General features: G+C 37.6%; 1 protein-coding gene across 6 annotated transcripts in view; it reads left to right on the top strand.

Annotated features, from left to right (window-relative positions):
- PLEKHA1 (pleckstrin homology domain containing A1) overlaps positions 1–22401 on the top strand; it is a 65071-nt gene extending 42670 nt beyond the window's left edge. For 2 of the 6 annotated variants that reach the window (XM_014594612.3, XM_059730063.1), the window contains 6 exons: positions 504–647; positions 4992–5060; positions 9367–9431; positions 11639–11702; positions 16419–16508; positions 19886–22401. In XM_014594612.3, coding sequence (XP_014450098.1) covers positions 504–647; positions 4992–5060; positions 9367–9431; positions 11639–11702; positions 16419–16508; positions 19886–20215 — 762 coding nt within the window. In that variant the 3' untranslated portion in view covers positions 20216–22401. Of the gene's footprint in view, positions 1–503; positions 648–4991; positions 5061–9366; positions 9432–11638; positions 11703–16418; positions 16509–17676; positions 17748–19822 lie in introns of all 6 variants that reach the window. The other 4 variants (XM_059730060.1, XM_059730059.1, XM_059730062.1 and 1 more) reach the window with 4 other exon arrangements.
- Positions 22402–23789: the final 1388 nt, after the last annotated feature.

Below are 23789 nucleotides of genomic sequence, written 5' to 3'. Positions count from 1 at the left end.
ACCTACTTCCAACTACTTCCCCAGTGTGTTTTCTCCCACCCCCTCCACCAACCCCAAGCGCTTAGAAGGAGCAGATAATAGTTTGTAGTATTTTAACTTTGGCTGCATAGTGTACCATCTCTAAAGGTCATAGCATATATGCACTTTTTTAAAAAAGCAGCAATGATTTTGTTTCTGAAGCCTTCAGTGTGTTGCAGTTTTACTTGTCTATTTTTTTGTTTTAGTAGTTCTACCTTAATGGGTTCACAGTCTGTTTCGACTGCGTGCTTTTGAGCAGTGCTTATGACTTGGCAGGAAGTTTTGTATATGGTTGTCATACCAGTGTTATTTTCAGTGTCAAGTATTTGATCCTTCTAACCAAGCCAAAGATAGGATTTGTGGGTAGGAGATGACATTTAGGAAAGTGCATATACTTTTATTTTGTGTTCTTGTATTACTAAATCATCATCTTTCAGGCTTTAGAGAAACGTGAATATCCTGAACTTTTTTCCGCTTCCTTTCAGAAAGAAGAACTAAATGACTGTGGTGAAGGAGGTGACAGGAACTACTTGAAACGATCTCAAAGCCACCTTCCTTACTTTACTGCTAAGCATCCCTCAGATAATGCTGTTATCAAAGCTGGCTACTGTGTTAAACAAGGAGCAGTGGTAATTAATTGTAGAACTATTAATTTCCTTTGTCCAGAACACATCCTGAAATTGTAAATTCAATTACCAAATAGATGCTAACCAAGCAACAGTTTTACTAAATGGTACTGTATTAAAATATTGAGCATAAGTAAAACTAGAATGTTATTTCATAGATTATCCTCCTGTAGTATATGTCTGATCTCTGTATCGCCAGTCTTCTGCATTTTACTTTGGTATTTCTGCAGGGTTTTTAACACTAATAAAATTGGCGACATTTTGGAGATGAAAACATTGCTGCAGATGGTTTTTAGATGAAGCTTCAACAGAATACCCCTTAATACATTTTTTAGGAAGCATGTATGGATAACTTCTTAGAGAAGGGTGTGCTAAAAATATCTGTGCTGAACCAATTGCTCAACACCTGCATGTTTTACAAGGCATTGAGGTAGTGAGGGAGTTTTAATTCATTTTAAGGAGCTGAAGAAAAATTGTGCAACATTTAAGGTACTTGTTAGATTTGTCTTCTGTGAAATATCTAAAATGTTAGGTGTTCCACCATTATCTGGCCAAATTATTCAAGCTTAAATAATTTACACGTGCTGTTTTTGGCCTTGGAAATCTGCAGATATTTTTTTGGGAAGTGTGAAACTCCTTCTTGTTGTAGTCCAGATTTTTATTTTAAAAAGATACCTATGAAATGCCATAGAAAAATGCTAAACAGTCATGTCCTTTTAAACAGTGGGACATGTCAGTTATAGGTGCATCTGCAAAATTTACTCTTGTGCATGCTTTAGAGTAGTCTTTCCATTATACTGTTTTGTAAGCAGGAAGAAAATGGCATAATGTTCAGTCAGCTTCAGTGCACCTTGGAGGTTGATATGATTTAATGTATACTGTGTATCTACTACATAAGATGAGTAGTATGCCCTAAGCTGTACTTGTACACTTTGTACTCTACTTATGCATTTATCCAGGATACATATAATTAACTGCATGAAAAGTTGCCAATTCCAACTTGTTGCCCACTGCTTACATTCTAACAAATTCCTGTTAAACACTGCTTGACTGCATTGCATCTTTCTGCTCTACACTCCACTTTGTAACTAATTGTACTTTAACCCACACTCTACTTTGTAATTAATTCTGCTCTAACTGCACAGTGTGAGAGTGAAAGAGTAGCTACAAGGGTCAGCAAATATTTGTACAGGAGGGCCACTTAGGGCCAGCACCCCCTGGTGGCCTGCAGCAGCTCACCAAAACTCTTTAAGTGGCTCTGACTTGGAGCACAGCCCTGTGCTGTCACCAACTGGCGATTCGGGGGTCTCCATGAAGATGGGGCCAGGACCTGCATGGGCAGGGTGCATTCTGCCGAGTGGATGGGATGGGATGGGGCTTTGGGTGGGGAGCAGCATCCAGGAGAGGGACTGGTGGGTGGGGCTGAGGCTGGGATTGGAACTGGGATCACAGTTGCAGGGTGGTGACAACACAGGGCCCATGGCAGAGCCAGTCAGCACGCCTCTCTGCCTGCAGAACTGGCGCTTGTCGCAGGGACACATAGGTAGCAGATTATGGCTCTGCTCCGGGCTCCAGCCCTGTGCTGTCAGCGCCCCATGATCCTGATGCTGGTCCTGGCCCCAGCCCCACGTGTCCTGCTTGCAGATATTGCTCCCCGCTCACCTGCATACCCATCCCATCTGCCTGCTTGAGCATGTCATGCCCGTGCGAGTCCCCGGCCTCTCTTCTTGGAGACCATGCCTGCCTGCTGCATCCAGCACCCCTGGCGATGGGTGTGGGACAGGTAGGCTGGAGTGCCTGGGCAGTGGGTCTGGGTCCAGTGGCAGTGGTAGAGATTGGCAGCCACAGCTGGAAGGACCTGCTGCTGTGGGGGCTGCTGGTGAAGCAGGTCTAGCTGCTGCTCTGCCCCAGCCCTGCTGAGCACCCTGGGGCAGCAGGACCAGCTACATGTGTGTGGCCTGGGCTGCGCCCTGTGCCTGGGCCAGGCGGGGCTGAGGTACCTGCTACAGGCTGGATAAAATCCCTTGGTGGGCCAGATCCAGCCTGTGGGCTGTATTTTGCACACCCCTGAACTAGAAGTTGTCAAAGAGCAGCTATTGGAAATCTTGAAATTAATAGCAGCTGTGAAACTACCAAGCTCAAATCTCCCTTTCTTTTCATGGCTTTTAATAGTAATGACTATTAAAATATATTAAAATAAAACTGGTCAGTTTTAGGGCTGCTAATGTTGTATTGTCAATAGTGCTATAGTTCAATTTTTACATTAAGGTTAGATAAGTGCGTACCCTGGATAAGGGTATAGTCTTGATTTAGTTGCATGCCTATGCATTTTAAAGGTAGTAAAGTGCACACATTCGGTAGTATATAGCGTAAAGTAATTGTATGTATCTGGTATATGGGCTACATGAATTTAAGCTTCAAATATTCTTATTGTGCAATATTACTGGCAAAATTATTGAAGTACGTTATGAGAATATGCTACTTAATAAGTCTGACAAAGTGGAAGAGTTAAATTATTAATAAAATACTGGACACAGTATACTTAAAGCATTAAAAAAAGTGTGCAACATCTGGAAAATATGAATCGTGACATTTTTTAAGATTGTATAATAAGATGTATATGAACAAGAGACAATATTAAGATTCCATGGTTATTTACTTATGGAATTAATTCTAGATTTAATTATATATTTAAAATGCATTTAAAGGCTGGCATAAGAATTTATGATTCTTCATAAAGGGATTTAAGAGAAATCTTAGCCTTCACTTGCCTGGGACAGAGATGATCAAAAGTGAATCATGAATGGTGGTGGTGACATCTAAATTCAATCTTCTGGAAAGTGAAGGCTACAGTATGACCTCCTTGGATTGAGGAGTACAGTGGCCAAAGTTTTCTATGGTGTGTATAGCACAAATAGTAAGCATTTTAGTCCTGTTTCCATACAGTTGTGTCTCTGAAGAGGCTTGTGTAATTGTCCCCGTGTTGGTTTCTAAATTAGCTTCCATCCTGCTTTAATACTGATGCAGTTACAGAAAACATGTTTTCTCTCAGTCACCACTAACTTCCATCTTAAATACATTTACCATGATTTTTAACACCAACTATCCTTTTTAAAATAAAATATGAAGTTCCCATGCAGTAATGTATATGTACTATTTGAGACTGAGTAGAAAACATTTAAACATTTGGTACTCAATCTTTTTTTGCAAAAAAAATGGTGGAGGGGGTGAGGGAGGATTGACAGCTTTGAAGGGGATAATCTTAGTAGCTAATGACATTTTTCACCTACTGTCCTAGATTCGGCAGAGGCAAAGGGTGAAAATAAAAGGTCCATGGGATTTCTCTGAAAGCAAACAACAGTGCGTTCCTTTAAACAGATGGTGCCAACAAGGAAAGATATGCATTTGGAGGAGAAGTAGTAAAGCTAGGCAGAAAGAGCTAAGTTGGGCGGGCAGTAAGAGAAGGGATGGAAAAAAGGAGAACTTTAATGCTAGGTTCTATGTTCCTACCACCTCCCTCTGGTTTTTTTTTTCCTCCTGCTTCTTCTCCCTTCCCAAAACTTATTAAATTACTACTCTGGCTTCTTAGCTTGATACAGTAATTCAGTTTTTCTCTGAGTTCTACTCTGCTCTTGCAAATCTAATTCTTTCAGCTGTTTCTCCTCTTAGTTGCAATCTTTGGAAAGACCTTCTGCTTGAGGAGGAGATCTCTCAGGATCCTTTCTTTCTGAAGTCTGATCCAGTTTAAGAATAGTTCCTCTCAGGCGGCATATTTTATTTAGTTGGTACTCATCATTTTCAGAGCTGTCAGCCCCAGGTTTCTTTCTAACGGAATATAGCCCCAGTGTCATTCCTCTGTACCCAGGAAGTAGAGTTTTACCTAAAAGAGTCAAAGGAGTAAAACATTCAGTACAAAACATATTCACACTTCACCAGCTGAAATCTAAAATTGATTACATCTGTCCAGGAGCTTCAAAAATCTTAATCTGAATAGATTGTAGAACCAAGTTTTCAGGAGCTAGACCCCCAAAAATTGACTAACTGGCCCCAAAAGAATTGGATTAGTTCTTTTGCATAAGAAGGTGGGAAGAAAGCAGAGTTGGGTATCTTTCAGAGTGGAGTGGAGCATATGTAGTTTAAAAGCAAGTTTAAGGAAGTGTAAGATGCTTTTCTATAGGGAGAGATGGGGTATATCAGGCTAACTAAAGAACCCAGGAACACTAGTAGAAATTGCAAAAAAAATAAAAATAAAAATTACCAAATGCAAATGTTTCAACTTCTCTAATTCCTGAAGGAAGATCAAGCAGTTGGTCTAAGTCTTAATATTTCTTTTTCTTTCTTTAATAGATGAAGAACTGGAAGAGGAGGTACTTTCAATTAGATGAAAATGCAATTCGTTATTTCAAATCTGAATTGGTATGTTTCAAAATGTTACATTGCTTTCAAAATGTATAGAAGTAAATTTCAAAAGCCTATTTGGGGTTGAACTCTCTCTTTGAGGATGTAAATGCCCTTTGCTGCTTTTGTGATCCTCTGACCAAGGAATCTGCTGCCTTGGAGACTAGTGTGTCATTGTGAAAATTTGATTTTCAGTGAAAAAGAATGAATTTATAAACATACCCCACCATTGTCATTCATTTTAGTCAGTCATTTGTGCTTTTCAGGCTTATGTGTGAATTTCATGAAAATTGTCTTAAGGAGAGTTGATATTGAAGTATCTCATTTTTAAGCTTCCCTGTGTAGCAACATACTTTTGGTAAATAAAGCTATCCTGTTCCCATTCAAACAATGAAATCAGTTAGTATTGGAGGGGGGTGAGGGGATTGCAAGAGTGTCAGTTTTTTTTGTCATGCTAATAGCGAATTAGTTTCTTAAGCTAAACAACTTTTTGGTCATTGTTAGTGTAATTGATTCATTGACCAAATGTTTCCTAGAAGGGTAGAGTCCGGCTCAAGGAGGTAATAAATTAGTTTCTGGAATTGGGTGCTGCTCAATTTATAGAAGTGATGAACTGGTACCTTGAGTCTCAAAAGGTTGAAAACCACTGGATTAGATGTTTGATAATTTTGAGGAACCTTTTTTTTTCTTTTCTTGAAAGAGATGTGTTTTCACTTGTACAGACCTTCCAAGGCAGCCAAGCCTCAGTCCTCTTCTTTTTCTCATGGCAGCTGTTAGGTGGCATCATTTGAAAATATAGAACATAAGAACTGCCATTTAGTGGGTTAGAACATAGGTCCATCTTGTATCTCGTGTCGCACAGTGGCAGAGTGGATGCTGAAAGGGAGAATGAACTGTGCGAGACCAGGGTGTTTTCCACTGTTCCTCTTCCCCTTGTAGCCTCCAGCATTTAAGGTCTAGGAAGTTCTGGTTCAGAATCTGGATCTTTAACTCCCATATTCAATAGCTACCGATATCCATGTCTTCCAAGGATTTTTCCAGTCCCTTTTTATGAGTGTGGCTAAACTGTCAACTTCCACAACATCTGGTTTCAGTGAGTTCCACATTTTAATTTTGCACCATGTGAAAAAGAACTTCCTTTTGTTAGTTTTAAACTTACTACCTACTCGTTTCATTTTTGTGACCCTTAGTTCTTGTATTGAGACATTAGTAAATAACAAATCCCTATTTACTTTCTCTTCACCATTTAGTATTTTGTAAACCCCTACCATGTACCCCCTCAAGCATTTCTTCTAAACTGAATAGGCCTAGCCTCATTAGTTTTTCCTCAGTTAACTTTCACATTTATATTTGAGCAGTCTTGCATTCTAAACACCCTCTGTTAGTTTACACAAACAATGTTAACAGGGATGGCCCATATTGCAGGTGTGGCCCTTCTCATTTAGTATCTGACATTCTTCTTTCCTTGCTTCTCCCTGGAAAAGAACTGAATCTTTTCTTCTTTAGGAAAGAAGAAGAAGGGCAATTGAGATTCAAATCTTTCATGCAGGTGTATGAAGCTCTGGTTCTTTGGAGCAGACACTTGGATCAGTTTCTAGCTGTTTTACTGATACAGTAGAAAGCTCTATGGAAAGGTGAGGGTATTCAGAGCAAGACAAGTTGAAATTAAAATCTTAATCCCTGCCAGACACTAATGAAAGCAATACAGGTCGTGTAGCAAGTTGAAGCAATCTGTGAAGTACAGCAGGCGAAAATACTTTTCAAGTGGTAACTGGGACAAGTGCAGGGTCAGTAGCTACCCTCCCTTGTTACATCAGTTCTGTCAGAACATCGGCCAGTCCTGTCTGGAGCTGGATTCAGATTGGCATCAAGCTATTTCAATTTTAGAACAAATGGGAATATAGCTTTGGTCAAATGAGGTCACTGGACACTTTCCAGAGGAGGTGCCATGTGGAGTTCTGCAAGAATTATGACTTTTTTGTCCTATTTTCAGTTACAGCAGCTCATGAAAAGGCCATGGCATGAATTAAATCATTCATCATCCACTTCAGAGCAGAGTATTATGGCTTGCTCATTCCTCATCCTTGTTGGTAGCTGCAGAATTGGGTATAAACAGCAGGGCCCTCTCTTAAAACATCTGAGTTTTCAAAAGAGGGATGTTTTGAAAGCATGCCCTTACCATCCTCAGAAAAATGTTATGTTCTGCAGATGTCTTGCAGCCTTTTTCATTTTCACAACTCCCAAATTATTACCATTTGATACTGCATGTATTTCCGGGTCTTGTTACAGGGTCTTGCAGTCTTGTGATAGCAACAATATTGGCTTTAAGAGAAGAAAATTTGCTTATTTCTTCTTGAGCCACTTTTCTGATCGGTTTAGGAATGAGGGAAAAGCTAAAGCAAACACAGTGACATGATTGCTGGAGTATATTGGATTCAGAATAAATAGACATTTGTGATGGGGAGTTACATACAGGCCTTAGCTAAGACCAAACACTACAAGGCCTCATTTCAAAAAGGCTCACAGTTGATGGAGACTATTGCTCCATTGGTTTTGTTTTTTTCCCAAATTGAAGCCAAACAGAGAATTCTTATTTAATACACAGGCATACTTTCATGATCTAAAATTCATAACAGTTGTGTCCAGTATTTCATATATCTTTTGTTTTCCTCTCATCTTCTCTTGTCTGTTGGGAAACGTCAAGGTTCAGTTGCATATTTTCTGAATGGCAGTCAGAGAATACAGCATCCTCCAGTTGGAGAATGATTGTACTTCTCACTGTTATGAAGTTTCAAATGTGAAGTGTCTATTGAAATTAGCAAAAAGAAGAATAGGAAATGTATCCATGCTACCTTAAAATGTTCTTACTTCACGTTGTTAGGCAGCTTTGACCCTTCATGGAGACAAATGGGTCATCTAGAATAGGGATAGAAATTGAGTTTGTTGTAGTTAAGTAGCTTTAACTGTGCTATGTTGGAGGAGGAAACCGTTCTCTTACATTATACATTGTATTACCTGTATTTTGGAGAAAGTAGAGTTGGATAATTCTGGTTGTGGAAATTACCTCAGCTGGAAGGATCTTAAGGCCAAGGCATTTTCCAGTTCCCAGTAAATAATGAATCTGTTTCTACCGCCAGGTTGCAAGCAGATTAAAATACTCTATTTTCTGGTAAGGGAAAAGAGAAATTTGGGGGTAAACATGGATACATTATTACTGTTCCCTACAGCAGCCACAGGGTGGCACATCAAACTGGTAATTGAAAGACCAGTGTTTTGTTTTCATATTGTTCAGGAAATAGGGAGATATATGACATTACTTTTCCTTCTTTGCCAAAAGTGTAACAAACTGAGCTGAATTTACATTACTTAATTCTTCAGTTTATTTTTTTATTTTAATATTTTCATGTTTAAACATGATTTAAAACTTTAGCATCTTTTGTCTTGGTTCTGCCACTGTAAAAGGATGCAGTGATCAACTTTTCTTAGATACTAAAGAATACTTTTATGCTTTGTCAAAGTCTAGAGTTCCACCAATGTCTTTTAAGTATCTCCTTGTTACAGAATGTAGCATGCAATTAACATGAATGTATTGTTAATTATATTAGTGTCTTGCCATTCAATTAACAAGGGTATTAACAAGTGTATGTTTCTATTATGGCATTGCATTTTAAATGTTTGTCTAGTGACAATTCTGGTTACTATATATCCAGAGAAGTTGTATTTGGAGGGCCAGATTTATTCATGGTTTATGCATATAGCTTTGTTTTTGTTCCCATTTATGCCAGCAATAATTTTTGACCATTGGACACTTGCTACCTTTTGGTCTTTTTGATGAGTTTGGTGTGTGTATTTGTTTGTTTTGTTGTTTAAGAGATGAGGTCTTCCTTACTTTGGTTTAATGTTTCACAGGAGAACCTAATTTGGAGCATTCTAATTTGTTTATAGTCACTTTGTCTCTTTTTGAAGAGTGAATTGATAAAAGATTTGAAGCATTGGGTTCCTCTGAGCCTTATCCTGTTCACAGTGTCATGCCTAGGTACATAAGTTTTAGGTCATTCGCTTCATTAACAAAACAAGTTCATGTCCTTAGAAGTTTGTGGTGAGCTTGGTGCTCTTGACTGTGTCATCTGTAACATAACTGGCTGCCTTGAAAGTATCACTTTTGCAGCCTTGCTATTGCATATCAGTCCTGACATCAAAATCCTGTTACATAAATAATAGCATTTTGATGTCAGAATTGATATACAAGAGCAGTGCTGCAGAATATTCTTTTTTTCTAGTCATTAAAATAATGATTTACTCAAGTCCTTTTCCTTTGTTGCAGGAAAAAGAACCTCTCCGGCTTATACCACTTAAAGAGGTCCATAAAGTCCAGGAATGTAAACAAAGGTCAGGAAAAGTAAACCTTTGCGCAAAATATTTTAAAATGTAATTCATGGTGCCTTATTATGGCGATGGTGTAGGAAAAGCCAATAGTCAGGTTTGAGATATATGTGACTATTAGTCTGTCTAGAGATGAACAGTATTTTTGTGGTGATTTGAACCAGTCAGGAGGTCTGGATTCTTAATAGTTCCTAAATGCAAAAATGAAAATAACACCTTTTTTGTAAAGCATGCTTAGTCTATTAGAGAAAAGGTGTTAAGTAGTACGCTACTTGGTACTTTAGAAGAATGATCTGCTTAAGCAGAGATGCTTTCTTGGTCATTTATTTTTTTTACTCATGTTTATGTCAAGTATTGATGACCTTTTTTGGATGCCTACTTAGAAATAAGCTTACTAAGAGTTTTCAGAGTAAAATTAAAGGCACTTTTACACGTGCTCCAATGCATTCTGATTTAGAGTGTACCAGAGCAGCCTCAATTAATCAAGTCTGCTCTAGCATTTTAATCAACACTCCAGTATGCTGCAGTGCCTCGTGTATTCAGTGTCCCCATGTTTGAAAATGGCTGCAGGCAGGGGCATTTTTTAACTAAAGCTTGTCGAACTAAAGCTTGCCCCACTGCCATTTTGAAACACAGGACACGGAATACACGAGAGGTTGCAGGTGTTTTAATTAGAGTGGCTCCTGAGAGCTGCTCTAATTACCCCCCTTCCCCATCCCAGAGCACATAGAGGTGCCCTAAGAGTCTGAAAATGATGATGTGAAATGACTTAAGTAAGAAAGTAAATTTAAGTGCACTCTCTGTGACTAGGCAACTTTTTTTTTTGTGATACCTTTTAGTGGGCCAGCTGTATAGCTGGGAGAGAATTTTGACAAGCTTTGGAGCACACGCTGCCCTTCTTTAGGTCTGGAGGAGAGGCAGACATGGCTTATGTTTTCTTTTAATGTGCATTCAAACAGCAGATTTATCAAGGAACTGATAAAGATTTATCAGAACATTTCTTGGATCATCACATCTACAGCAATCCCACTACTTCTGTGTAATTATGCTGCAATTCCTTAATGTAGGTTAATGCTGTCCAGTTTAATAAGAGAGAAGTTCCTTCCCATGCCCATCATGTGAAATCTTGCTAACTGAGGTGACTTTTAAAGTACTGGTAGGAAATTTCCTGTGATGTATTAAATCGGTGAATTCTTTATTGGTATAAACATATTATATAGTTCAGTTAAGTGGGTTTATAATATTGTGCTATTTTTTTAATACAGTATCACAAATATTTTGTCCTTAAGACATCCTCTCTAAACATCACTAAACCAAGCATGTGAACTGATGCATTGAATTTTATCTAAAAGCTCATTTTGTGGGGTTAATTCTCAGATTTCTAGTACGCTAGACTAGAAAGAATTGTGTGGTACAAATTGACGAGAGAAAGTACTGTATTAACAATTTGAAACCAAGATTTTAGAGTGCATTTTTTTTTATATCAGGATACACAATGTTGGGTACAGGTAGCTTCTGCTGAAGTCAGTGAGACTTGATCAGTGCTCTGTGTCTTTAGGACCACAGATGTCTAACTATAGATTTGGGCAACATTCCTTTTCCCTACTCTTGAAATCATTATCAGGATGTGCTTTAAATAGCAATAAAATTAAGTTGATACTGGTCTGTCCTTTATGCCCTTGCATGAAAGCATGGGGAAGACAGGGTGCATGTAGATTACTGATATTTCTGCTGTTCAAAAGACTGCTTTTGTCTTCATGTAGTCCATGCACACTAAACAGTGGATTCCATGCCGACCACATTTTGAACTACAGTTATTACAGGGAAATTTACTGTTCTGTACATCTTGAGGTTGAATTCAAATAAAAATTTGAGAAAAAAATAACTTCATTTGCATTGCACAAGCTATGATAGCTGGTGTGCAGCTGGCTGCTAAAGATTGCAACTCGCTGAAAGTTTAAAAATGTAAACGTGAAGTTTTCGAGTAGTGAATTACCATCTAAGTGAGAAAAAGTATTTGTTTGTGCAGTTTGGGTTCATAATACCATGTTCACTGAAACCTCTTTTAAGCATTTTCAGATGATCATCTTTTACATAGAAATCTTAAATATTTTCCCATGCATACTTTTTGTTCTATTTTTATAGAGCAGAGGGAAAAATAACTTGCTTTAGATATCTTTAGATGTGTTGTGTTGTTTTGTTTTCTTTTGCAGTGATATAATGATGAGAGACAATCTCTTTGAAATTGTAACAGCTTCTCGAACGTTTTATGTGCAGGTAATCTTTTTCTCTGGATAAAACCAAACCTTTCTGCAAGAAAATTTAAGTAAGAACATTTTTGCTGATTAAAAACTTGTTTAAATACCCCACAGTTTTCTTGAAAAAACTCCAGTCTTCCCTTTTTAGCATACATTCCTTGTGAAATATGATAGTGTATCAGAGCCTACAATAGTTGTTTTTGTCATGTTTTAATTTAGCCTTTCTTTTCAGTTTTCTTCTAAAATACATGTAAGAAATTTCAGAATGATAGCAAAAATTGAATAACCTTGATGTTTATAAAATTGTGACTTATCAGTTGACATAAATGATCTGAATTCTTTATTAGTTCAATATATTTGACTTTTCATAAATTATATTTCTATTTAGTCACTTGTGAATTTAAAGTATGAAGACTTTGAGCTGAATGGTCAACAATTTAAATTGGTAGCCTTTGTTCATTCACAATAGCTGTTACAGTCTAGCTATAGTAATTCTTAGGGTTAGGACCTATTTCTTTTTTAAATATGTCTTTGTGTACTCTGTTAGTTTACTTGATGCTTTGGTAACAAAATGTGTTAGTGATTCTTTCTGTGTCCTTGCAAATTAATAGTACAGGTCAGTCGCATCATACGCGAATTTAACTTACTCAAATTCAACTATACGCGGCGTGGGAGGGGGCGGGGCTTGAGTTTGCATGTGGCGCTGCCACTTACCTGGAGGCCCATTATGACGGTGACAGCCACTGCTTCCAAAACCTCCCGCTGTCGCCATGGAGCTGTGCCCGGAGCTGTATAGCCGGCCGCCGGGCAGTGGCAGCGGCAGTGTGGTGGTAGCCGGGCGGCACGCAGCCATCCCCACCACCACCCCACACTGCGCCGCTGCCACTGGCTGCACAGCTCTAAGCACAGTGCCACATGCAAACTCAAGCCCCACCCCCCTCCCACCCCGCGTATAGTCACCGATTTTTGCCTTATGCGCTGACTTCAGAACCTAACCCCCACGTAAGATGCGACTCCACTGTATATACATATACAAGTACATGCTGAAAATACTCTCACATTCTTACCATGATGATTTTGAAAATTATGGATATTTTACTTATTTTTTAACCTAACAAAATGTACCAAAATTCTTTTTCTGTGTAAGTGTGAGAGTTAAAATCTGCCAGGTAGCTTGAATGAAGAGATATTGGCTAGAATATTCTGGTCTATGGATCTATCCAGATGAGGAATTTAAATTTGAGATAGAAGGGGGAATGGAGTGGGAGGGGGAGGTGAAATCAGAGTTACACATTTTCCCCCAGACTCATTATTATGTCAAAATTATTGAGAGTTTACACTATTGGGATGATCCCTGGCAATTTCTTAGTGTAAAAAAAAGCCCAAATAAAGCATTTTGGTGGCTGCTCTGATTCTTTTTGACAAATATGATTTCCTTAACTAAAGTCATCTAATTGAGAGTCATTCTGGGTTGCCTGCCCACTTAATTTGGTATCGTACCTAATTAATGTTTTATTAATGTTAATTACTAACGAAAATCATTGTACAGCTGATTTGTTTTTTTAAGATAGTAGGTTTAAATAATCATTTCATGGGATGATAACATACTGGAGCTTTTTAAAGCACATCATGAGTTCATTAGCACACTTATAAAGAAGGTATACCAAATTATCATCCTAATGTAGAAAATACTCATTTGAAAGGAAGTTTTGATAAATGGTGATGTGATACATGCCAGATATATGCCATTTGATGGAGGTCAGTTGAGGAGTGGAAGTGTTAAGATTTGGAAAAAGCCCCCCAAAAAACAAGTAAACAAACTTTCGGCCATTAATGCATAACAAATCAAATATAAAGATCATACTCAAAGCATTTAAGAGTGGAAATGTACATACAGTTTTTATTAAACTCTCCCCCTCTACCCCAACCCCCCAAACCCTCCTAATTGGGAGTCTAACAGAGGATCTGCTAAAAGGAATGGTCTCTTCTGGATGAGCTGCACCCTTCTATATAAACTGCTGCTGGCAGCAGATAACTGCTTTGAGAACCTGTTGGTACAGATTGATAAAACTGTTCATTTCTGTTCTATCAGAAACACCAACTAATTTTTGTGCCTAAAAGCAAGTGATAGAAAGCAGAAGCACAGAAACAAGAAAAAGTATTGTATTTGTATTACCCCAATAATGTGAAGCAGTGGAGTTTGAAAAACAATGATTTGTCCTATTGTGAACAACTGGTTAACAATATAGTTCTTATTATAAACAATTCTTCTTGTGTCCCATATTTTAATTTGTGGTTGTTGAATTAGATTCAGGCAATATGCATGCAGAAAAAATTACATAATTCTAAAGGAAAGAAAACAGTACAGTTCAGCTTCATTAATTCAAAATGCAGAGGACCAAAATGCCACTGACTTCAAAATAAACGGGTTAGAAATAAATGTGTATGCGCTGATTTGCACATTGGTGTCCACAAACTTAGTTCACCCACAATCGATGCTTTTTATTTTTTTGCAAAATGCTGGCAGTTTCAGCACAGGTACATTGTTAATTATTATTATCATTATACATCCGGGTCAACAACGTTTCAATCCATGATGATCCCTCAGCCCAGCGCTACTCAGTTTGTGTGTACTTCAAATATCCCCTCTCCCCCTCCCAAAAGACTTGCATGGTAATTAGCTCTCCACTGATGACTGGAATGGGGTGTTCTTGTCACGAGTCCTGGGACCCTCCATAAATGTATATGCAGATGAGTCATGGGGCTGGCTGGTCCATCTCCACCACAAGGAGGGCAGGGCTACATGGATCACACGTGATGGGCCAAGTGCAGATGCAACAGAGATTCTCATTTTCATAGACATTTGGCGATGTTTGCCAGACATTTAAGGCTGGTGAGGAAACATTGGAAATGAGAAAGAAAGGCACTGCTCAGCTGTGGGAATGAAGAGGAAGATTAAATGTATTTGACATAGTGGTTCACTATGACTTGAATAAACAAATTGGTGCTGAGGAGGACTGAATGCAATGGCTACTCTCTCTGATTCAAGTGGACTGTACTAACCCAGACTTGTTGTAGGTTCCACCAGCATCTTTGCCCTATGTGGGTGTTAGCTTTGTACCAAGTGTTTTGTGGGCATCTTCAGTGCAGCCTGCATTCAGTCAACTTCATAGCTGGTTTCTGTGGCTGACCACATGCTGCAGCCGTTTAATGATAGATAACATATTTTCCTGGTCCAAGGGACCAGAAAACAGTTTCAGATTTCAAAGTAGCTGCATTTTGAATTATCCAAATTGTAAAGCCTGCAAAAATCTGTTTTTTTCAGCTGGCGAGTGACAATAGTTTAGAAGAATCTGATACTTTGAACTATCTGACGTTGAGCTAATGAGACTACTGTAGTTGGGTTTTGGTGTTAAAAATGTATTTTAGATAAACTACCAAAAATATCAAATGTCTACATTTTCTTTGCAGTTTCACAACAGAAAAAGTGGCTCAGTTATTTTATGATGATGAAGAATACATTTCCTCTTATTTTTTGTATACCAGTTAGGTGGAAAATACTAATAATTTTCAAGTTGACTCTATCTTTGATTAATATGCATTAGGTTATGACCAGGGTTCTTCCACTGTTCTTCTCTGAAACAATCTGTGTATGCACTGAAAACCTGTTTCTGGATCTTTTACATGAATATTATGTACTATCGTTACCGGTAGTAACCGGTTAGTGTAAGATTCCTGCATACCCTTCTATTCATTCCTACTTCCCTTGGGCTGAAAGTCTGAGCTTATTTAAAACTCACTGGGGCAGGGGAGTCTTATATGTGATGTTTGTGGGTACTTCCATCATAATCAACATTGTCTCATGGAGGAATGGAGTACCATTTGTCTGATCATCTCTGATGGTTATGAAATTAGTCTGATATCAGCATGAGTTTAGAAGAGTTTACTGAGAGAGAAGGGAAGAATGCTTGTTTCCCTGACCTTTGTTGATATCCATTTCACTGACCACTTTGCAACCCCAGAAGCATTGGGAGGAGGTATAATTTGCATTAGCGAGGAAAAAGGATAGTGTTGTCTTTAGCAATATCCTTCCTTCTCAGCATTTTTGGGGGAGGATACTTGGAAAGGGGCATCATCTGAATTGATCTGGTGGTCTGGCCAGTGCAGTTCAGGTAGCCCCAGGAGAGGATTCAGAAGCTCCCTCCCTTCTAGCCTGAATCCTCTCATTTGTAGTAGCAACTCCCTCTGCCCCTTTGGGATTGGGCTAGTTGTCTTTTGGGCCTGCAGAGGAATATTTCTCTTGCTGCTAGTTTGGCTGAGGAGAGGTGATTTGTATCAGGGTAATAGGTGGGAAGTATCAAATCCCAATACTCTTTCCATGGGAATTCAGTTCGGTGACAAAGTGGAAGCTGAAGAAAGATGGGGAAGGGACCAAAGCACTGTGGGATACTGGAGGACCCTGGGGTCCCCTGTTGTACTTTGTAAATCTTGTGCATATATAGGAAGCACTTCATTGTTGAAGCACTTATAAAGTTTGTTTCTTTTGGGGTTATTTTCAGTGTGTGCCAGCTGTTTTTGGAGGACTTCAAAGAATGTATGTGTCTATCTTGCCAAGGCGTTTGAAGTGCTTCATCTATAGCTAATTTGTTTTATTCTCAATTGCAAGCATTTTCACCAAGTTTAAACAGCTCTATGATATGAAGGGCTAACAATTTTGATTTGTCTTTGAATTTAGGCAGACAGTCCAGAGGATATGCACAGCTGGATAAAAGCAATATCTGGTGCCATAGTAGCACAGCGGGGACCTGGAAGATCAGCAGCTTCTGTATGTTTTTATGAGCCTTAGCTAACGCTCCTTTTAGGTGGTGGTCAATCTTGTACCTGAAGTTCTATTGTTTTCTTTTCATCTACCTCCCCCAGTTTTATAGTAACATATCTGCATGAACTTTGCTAGAAATTGGATTTACATAAACATTTTCATTTCTAATTGAATTACGTACCTTATTGTAGTTTGTATGTAGCTTTGTGTGCACTGTATTGTCTTAAACAGGTAGATGGTACAAGTGCCATATATGAGGACTCTCCTGTCAATTCAGTATGAGCTCTTTTCACTAAACTTACTAGTTTTAGGATTTAAGTAGAATCTTTCTAATTCATGTGATACTTTTAATTATTAATTTTTGCAATCCGATGCCAATATATTGATTTTCAAATATTTTGACCTAAGCTTCCACATCTTCAGGATCAGCCATGGCCATTTGTCATGTTAGTAGGTAGGCATCTCAATTTTAATGTAGATGATTCTGGAATTGCGAACTCATGCAAATGAGAAGTTTGGCTGCGGGAGGCCTAATGTGAACACCATCTAGCATTACTGAACTGAGTCTCTGCAACCGATGTAAATCTTGGTGTTTGTGGAGCCTATGCTTGACAGTGTTCATAAATCTAATTCTAAATTCAACACTATTCAGTATTTTCACATATTTATTGTAATTTATGCTGACAATTAGATAGTGTCACTTAAGTCCAGATTTATCATGGGATGCTTTACATTTCAGATGCTGTAAGATATGGCTTTCATCTTTTGGCTCTGGAAAATTTTGTAATAAGATGAATATATTGCTCCCATACATAATACACTGGAAATCAAGGAACTGAAATCTGGCTATTAAAAATGCTGTTATATAGATGATGTGCTAATACAATTTGCTGTTGATTGACTTATACATTTTTTACCCTGGCTAGTAATTTAATAGCTCTTTCCTTTTTACATATATAAAAAAACCCTGCCACCTTTTAAAATATACTCAGTTATAAAAATGTTTTCTGGGGGAGATGAATGTATAGAAAAGAGTCATCTTATCTTGTCTGTGTATGCTTTGTGGTGGGGCTAACTGAGCGATCTTGCAATGACTTTTGGCAACACATTCTCTTTTTTCCCCTCTTTCCCCAAGTGTAGGTTACTCTAATCTTAGCTTTGCACTGTGTTCCAGATGCGGCAGGCCAGAAGGCTGTCGAATCCTTGTATACAGAGGTATACATCAAGAACTGGTGAATGCAGCACGTATGTGGGCTCTCATGTAAACTTGCCTTCTTAAGAGAGGGCTAGAATTTAAAGCACTAATTTGCACTATGTAAAACTAAGAGTTAATCTCACTGCCTTTTGCAGTTCCATCATTACCATTATTAAAAACTAACTCACTACTTCACGCCACTTATTAGATTTGCACTTACTTCCTCTTTACTTAAAAAATCAAATTGACTTGGAAATGTCAGACTTGTGCTTGCACTCAAGACTGTTGCTTCCTCAGTTTTAAAATATAAATTTTACATAGATGAAATTTAAATAAAACACTGTGTAAAAAGGAAAATATTAAAATGTTATTTGAATTTGCATGAGAGTTCATATTTCCATTTTACTGTACATCCTTCCAAACCTTGCAAAAGCAACATTAAAAGTAACAGCTACCCTGAAATATTGCTCAGATACGTGCGTGCACACATGCACACTATAACTACAATAATATTGGGAAGGATAATATTGTAGCCTGATTTGCATGGCTTTTAAGATCAAATGCATGAAATGATTAGTGAAAATGTAGAAGGGTTAACTTGCAATCAGTATCCTATTCAAAACTATATACACTATAAATAGTAAAAGAGCATAATGTGTTAACTATGAACTTATAGCCAGTTTCGGGTAGCAGAATCTGATCATTTTTAGATGTGATTTAGTAAATATCTTATTAAAAATTTTGATGCACTTATTCATTGTTTTGACCACAGAGGTTTATTTTAAATTCAGGTTTTTAGTTTCTTTCAATAAAATTATTAATGAAAATAGATAGTAATACTAAATAAACCACTGAGCCACACAGCAAAGCTGCTTTCTCATTTAAAGAAGGAAAAGTGGTGTGGCAAGCCAACTATTAAACATAAAAAGCCTACAAAATTATTCCTCGAATTGCTGCCAAAAACAAAATGGAAGGCTGAGCAAGATGAAATTATTAATACAGATGGTAATAACTGTTGTATGCACAAAAGCACAATAGCTTTTAAAGTACAAGTATTTACTACTGCTCTAATGTATTGGCAATATTGATGATTTGGAAACATGAACTTGCAAAAGTGTACCTAGAAATTTAAAATGTCAATACCTCAGTTTAAATTGTACAGTTGATATGAAAATATTTTTATGCCTCATATAGGATGTTTGCCTCTTTGACAGACATCGTATAGTGGTGTCTGGAAGTAAATATCTTAAAATGGCATGATGCATCATAGTCAAAGTATTTACAAGCATAGTTTGGTTACCTTTTGGCTACAAGTTATTAAAGATGATATATTATCTCATTACCTTCGAACGACAATTTTGGAAAGAGTCAGCAGAATGGAAGTACAAATAATAAACCCTTATTTGAAAATGCCTTGCCTGTCAGTTTTTAGAGGGAATTGCATACTTAATTTCTTTAAATATTGCTATTACATTTTTCTAAAAAGAATAATTTAGGCTGTATATCTAGATTCTAAAACATTTATTTTTTTTAAGAATTTTTTTCCAGATTTCAGCAAGTAACTTGCCAAAAGAGGCTTCATTAGCTTTTAACAGTAGTGGGTTATTCAGAATATTTTGCTTTATGGTTAAGAGCGTACAATGGAGCAAAAAGAGGAAAAAGATCAGTAGCTAGTGAGCAGAACTGTAACCTGCTTTAACTTGATTCAGCAGGGTATTCTCAGTACGAGCAGTGGATGAGTGTTCCATTCTGTTTTAGCATTTTGAATGGAAACACACATTTTCATGAAAACATGTTTGAATACATTTTCCTCTTGCAATTAATTTTTCCATCTTAAGACACCATTCCCAATAAATATTGAAGCTCACATCTTCAGCCAGTTTGTCATTTAAACATGTTAGCAAAACCAATCTGATTGCTTTTCCATATTCTTGTTACAAAATGTAAAGAGGTACCAAACTTGACTTCAGAAATTAAATTTGGTTTCTTCTCTTAAAATGGAGGTTTGCTATCACATACGGCTGTAAGCTCACATTTAAAAGTGCATTGCCTTTGGAAAGCACCTGCCTCCTGCTGCTGTGGCTGATGCTTTGCTTCATGGGGTTCTTTTTCCCTTTGTTTTCAGAGAGCAAAGTCTGAAGTTGTTACTAACGCATTAATGACTCTGACAAACACTCCTCCTTTACAGGAGCATCCCGACTCTTCTTCAGAATACGGCTGCGCTGTCTGTTCTGCCAACACCACAGCAGCCGCCTCACATTCCACAGCCTCTCGCAACAACAGTCTGGTCTCCAACCTTAACTCCAAACACTCTGTCTTGGAGAAGCGAGGATTTCACGAATCTTTTACCAAGACCAAGCCAGGGAACTACAAGGTCCAGACTGTCCCTACAAGAGAACCAGCTTCCAGAGTGACTGTGCAGGGCCTATTAGAACCTCAAAGTAAAAATGGCACTCAGGAACAGGATCCTGGCCCAGTGGATCTGGATGATGCAAACCTTCCAGTCAGTGATGTGTAATAATGGAAGTGTTTGGAGAATGATCCATTTGCTTGGTCCTTATAATTCCCTTGCTCAGACTTTTAGCCAAAGAAGATTATAAGAAGAACGAACAAAGAGAATGGAACACTGATTGTTTTGCATATGTGTGTGTGTGTGGACACTCACACGTATAATTATATATATGTTTAAATGATTATATACTGCCTTTTAAATGAGGGTTAGAAATGGACCTTTATGCTTCTTCTCAAAGCCTGATGGTTTATCACTTACTAGGGAGGGGCCAAAAATATGTGATTCAAAAATGTACTGCTGCCAGTAAACCAGGTACCAGCACTCTTCCTCCTCAAATTGGCAAACCCAAAACTGCATTAAATATTTTAATGCTATGCTGTGGAAAATGTATTGCCAACAAATATGATTATTTAACTTTGTTATAAACTAGATTAAGATTTTAGACATATGTGAGAATTGTTGCCCTGCTGTTTAGAAAAGGTTGGTCTGACTTTTTCAGATTTTGGGGTAAGTTCAAAAAAGTTTTTGTTCTTACAAGATCAGCAGTATCTATAGAAATATTATCAAACTAAGAATTCTGAACTCCCTTAGAATTCCAAATATATGGTGCTGTAAAATTTGCATTAGAATACTATTTTGAATAGTAAGCCTATTTTTGATGCACTCCTAAAGGTGGGTTGCTATTTTTTGCACATTTGGATTTTAATGGACCACCTGAAATGGTATTTTGGAGGGGGAGAAGGGAAATCAGACTATTGCATCTTAGACCTTTGAATTAAACAGGTTTTATATTGTATTACATTAGACTTTGCAGCAGTTGTTTTATTAAATGTCTAAAGTTATTGTTTAAGATTTACTTATTTGAGATTTGGTTTTCTTATCAGCGATCTGTGAACAGTTCTTGCTTCTGTATTTCAATTGGTGGAAGACCTTATTTAGTTTGTCATAATTGGTACTGAACTGTTCATAGTCATGCAATTGTGGCCTGTAACTTTTGGTGCACTAATAATCTAAAGTGCCTGTGGTTTTTTTGTTTGTTTTCTCTTCATTGTTAAATGTTTGAGGTTAGGTGTATACACAGACCTTACTCTAATGATTTTGAACCTTGGGTTGAAATTCTTTTGAGTAGCATAGTTCAAAACAACTATTTAAAATAAAAATTCTCATGCTAGGGATACCAGCATATTGGTGTTGCATCTACTAGCTGTGCAATATGTGTTTTTTTTAAAAACTGAATATTTGTTATACATGACTGTGTTATGGGGCTTCAGTGATACAAGTGAAAAATCTCAGAAGCTTTACATTTCAAATATTTGAGTAGATTAAACATGTATTATTCCATAGTTAAGTTTTGAAAATGTTTGCTTCGACCAAAAACCCTACGTATTTCTCATGATGCTGCTTATTGTGATTCAGATTTTCTAGTTTTTCCATACTGTTTGTCTTCTGGAACTTAAGTTACATATCACAAAGTCGCAACCATCTCTCCAGCTTCCAAACTGACTTCTTAACTGAAAGACTCAGATGGCTTTATTTTATGAACCTACTGATTTGAGAGTAGAGAAGTTGATTTAATGCAAGAATCAGCTATGAGTGAGTTTGAAAACCATTAATTAAATATGCACCTTCAGTTTTTTATCCATAAGCTAAATGCTGTTTTGAGACGATGGTATTTGTAAATTACACTCTTCATTTGTCTCTCTAAGTATATGTGAAAACTAGCACAGAATTGAAATTTATTGTACAAGTCTCGACTCGTATTATAGATTTTATCTTGTATCAATATAAGACAATGGCTCTTTAAAAGCTTATTTTTGACAAGTTGAACTGTGTGGAAGACACTTTGCATTGCAATATTTTTACTGTAATTCTAACATCTAAAATCATTTGCTCTGGTACAGCTTTCACACTGCATGTTCATTTTACTATATTTTAGTATTGGAAATCTTACATATGGGGTGGAGGTAAAACAGCTCCATGATGGAACTATAGAAAACATAGAGCTACCTTTGTAGTTCAGTAGCATAGGAAAATATTTGTTGTTGGTAATTGTCAGGGTCTCCTATTTATCAGTGCTTTTATAAATCTATGGAATTGTTAAATTATTTTAGAACCAGTGCTGTTTCCTGTAAATATGTCACATTTAATTTGTCAATAAATCGGTTTAATTGTCAATAAATTGGATATCTTAATGTTGCTGCCTTTTTGTTTTGTATCACGTTCTCTTTCAGAGCAGCATAAATTTCAGTGTAATGAGTAAAAATGATTTCTTTGGAATGGTATATTGATTGCATCGTTTGCTTAATTCTTCCATGTTGAACACAATAATAACTGCACAATAATATTCTTCTTTATTTTAGCAATTTGGGTCTTCACTGCCAACTTCCGTTATGGAACATGAATGCCTTTTGCAGGAAGAGAGCAAAAATCTTTTCATTTATCTAGCTTTTCTAGGTCAGTCAGTTCTGCTAGCTTTAAAAAAGTTTGAAACAGCCTGTACTTCAACCATAGCACAATAAGCACACTGTCTCTGAAATGATTGGTTTGAAAGAGTGCGTTTGTATGTGTGTGTTTGACTAAATTATATGCAAGTGCTTTACAAACTGTAGATGAAAATGTGATTCCTATTGCTAAAATACAGCCATTTCTCTTGTTAAAAGTGGCAATACCACATGAGAGTCAGATAAAGGAATATTCAACTGAAACTATAAAAGAAACTTTATATATAAAGGAATGTTATATGTAGTGGTAATTATCCAAATTCAGACTTGCCTAGGACATGGATTAAAACCCCTGTAAGTATTGACAATGGCTATGGCAGTGGGGATCAACAGTTTTTTAGCAGGCATGTCACCAATCCACCCCACACCCTCCCCAAGTGCCAGTCTGATTCCCTTCCCCCTAACTGATCTGCTTTCTGCTCCTGGCTCAATTTGCCATGTGTCACACACACAAAGGCTGCCTGTGCTGCAGGTTGGCCATTCCTAGATTTAGAGATAACATGACCCTCCTTCCCTGGTTGTGTTATCTTCTTGCCTGGGGAAGACGGTAGTATCTAAGCATCTTGGTCTTAGAAGTATTAATCTTCACAATAGTGATCTAAGGAAGTGAGAAGCTACTTTCCCCATGTAGGAGCAGAGAAATTGTCTAACCATGGTCACAGTACAAGTCTGACAGAGTAGGAAATTGAGTTCAGGATCCTAACTCTCAGATGGCCAAATTTTATAAAGGTCGTATAGGATTGTTAATGCTAAAAATCAGCAGTCAAAGTACTTGTCTGGCACCTAGATTAAAACCCCTGTAAATACCAACAATAGCTACAATGTTGGGGGTCAAAACTTTTTGGCAGGTGTGCCACCCAAGTATTGCACCGGCTTGTTACTACTGACTTACTGATTTATCAACCTTTTCCCCAAAGGTCTGCCGTCCTCATTATGACCATTATAGCCTGGCCCTGGTTAGTTTGAAATAGGTTGCCAAGCTCAATGTTCAGCTATACTACCTCCATTTATGGTCTCATCTAAACTGAGCAGATACAATCCAGCTCAGTACCTGGCTATATTCCAAGGGAAACCTAAGT

This window comes from Alligator mississippiensis, chromosome 6 (assembly GCF_030867095.1).
Source record: "Alligator mississippiensis isolate rAllMis1 chromosome 6, rAllMis1, whole genome shotgun sequence".
NCBI lineage: Eukaryota > Metazoa > Chordata > Crocodylia > Alligatoridae > Alligator > Alligator mississippiensis.
The sequence above is the reverse complement of the archived record's forward strand: the minus strand, read 5'-3'. Positions and strand labels throughout refer to the sequence as shown.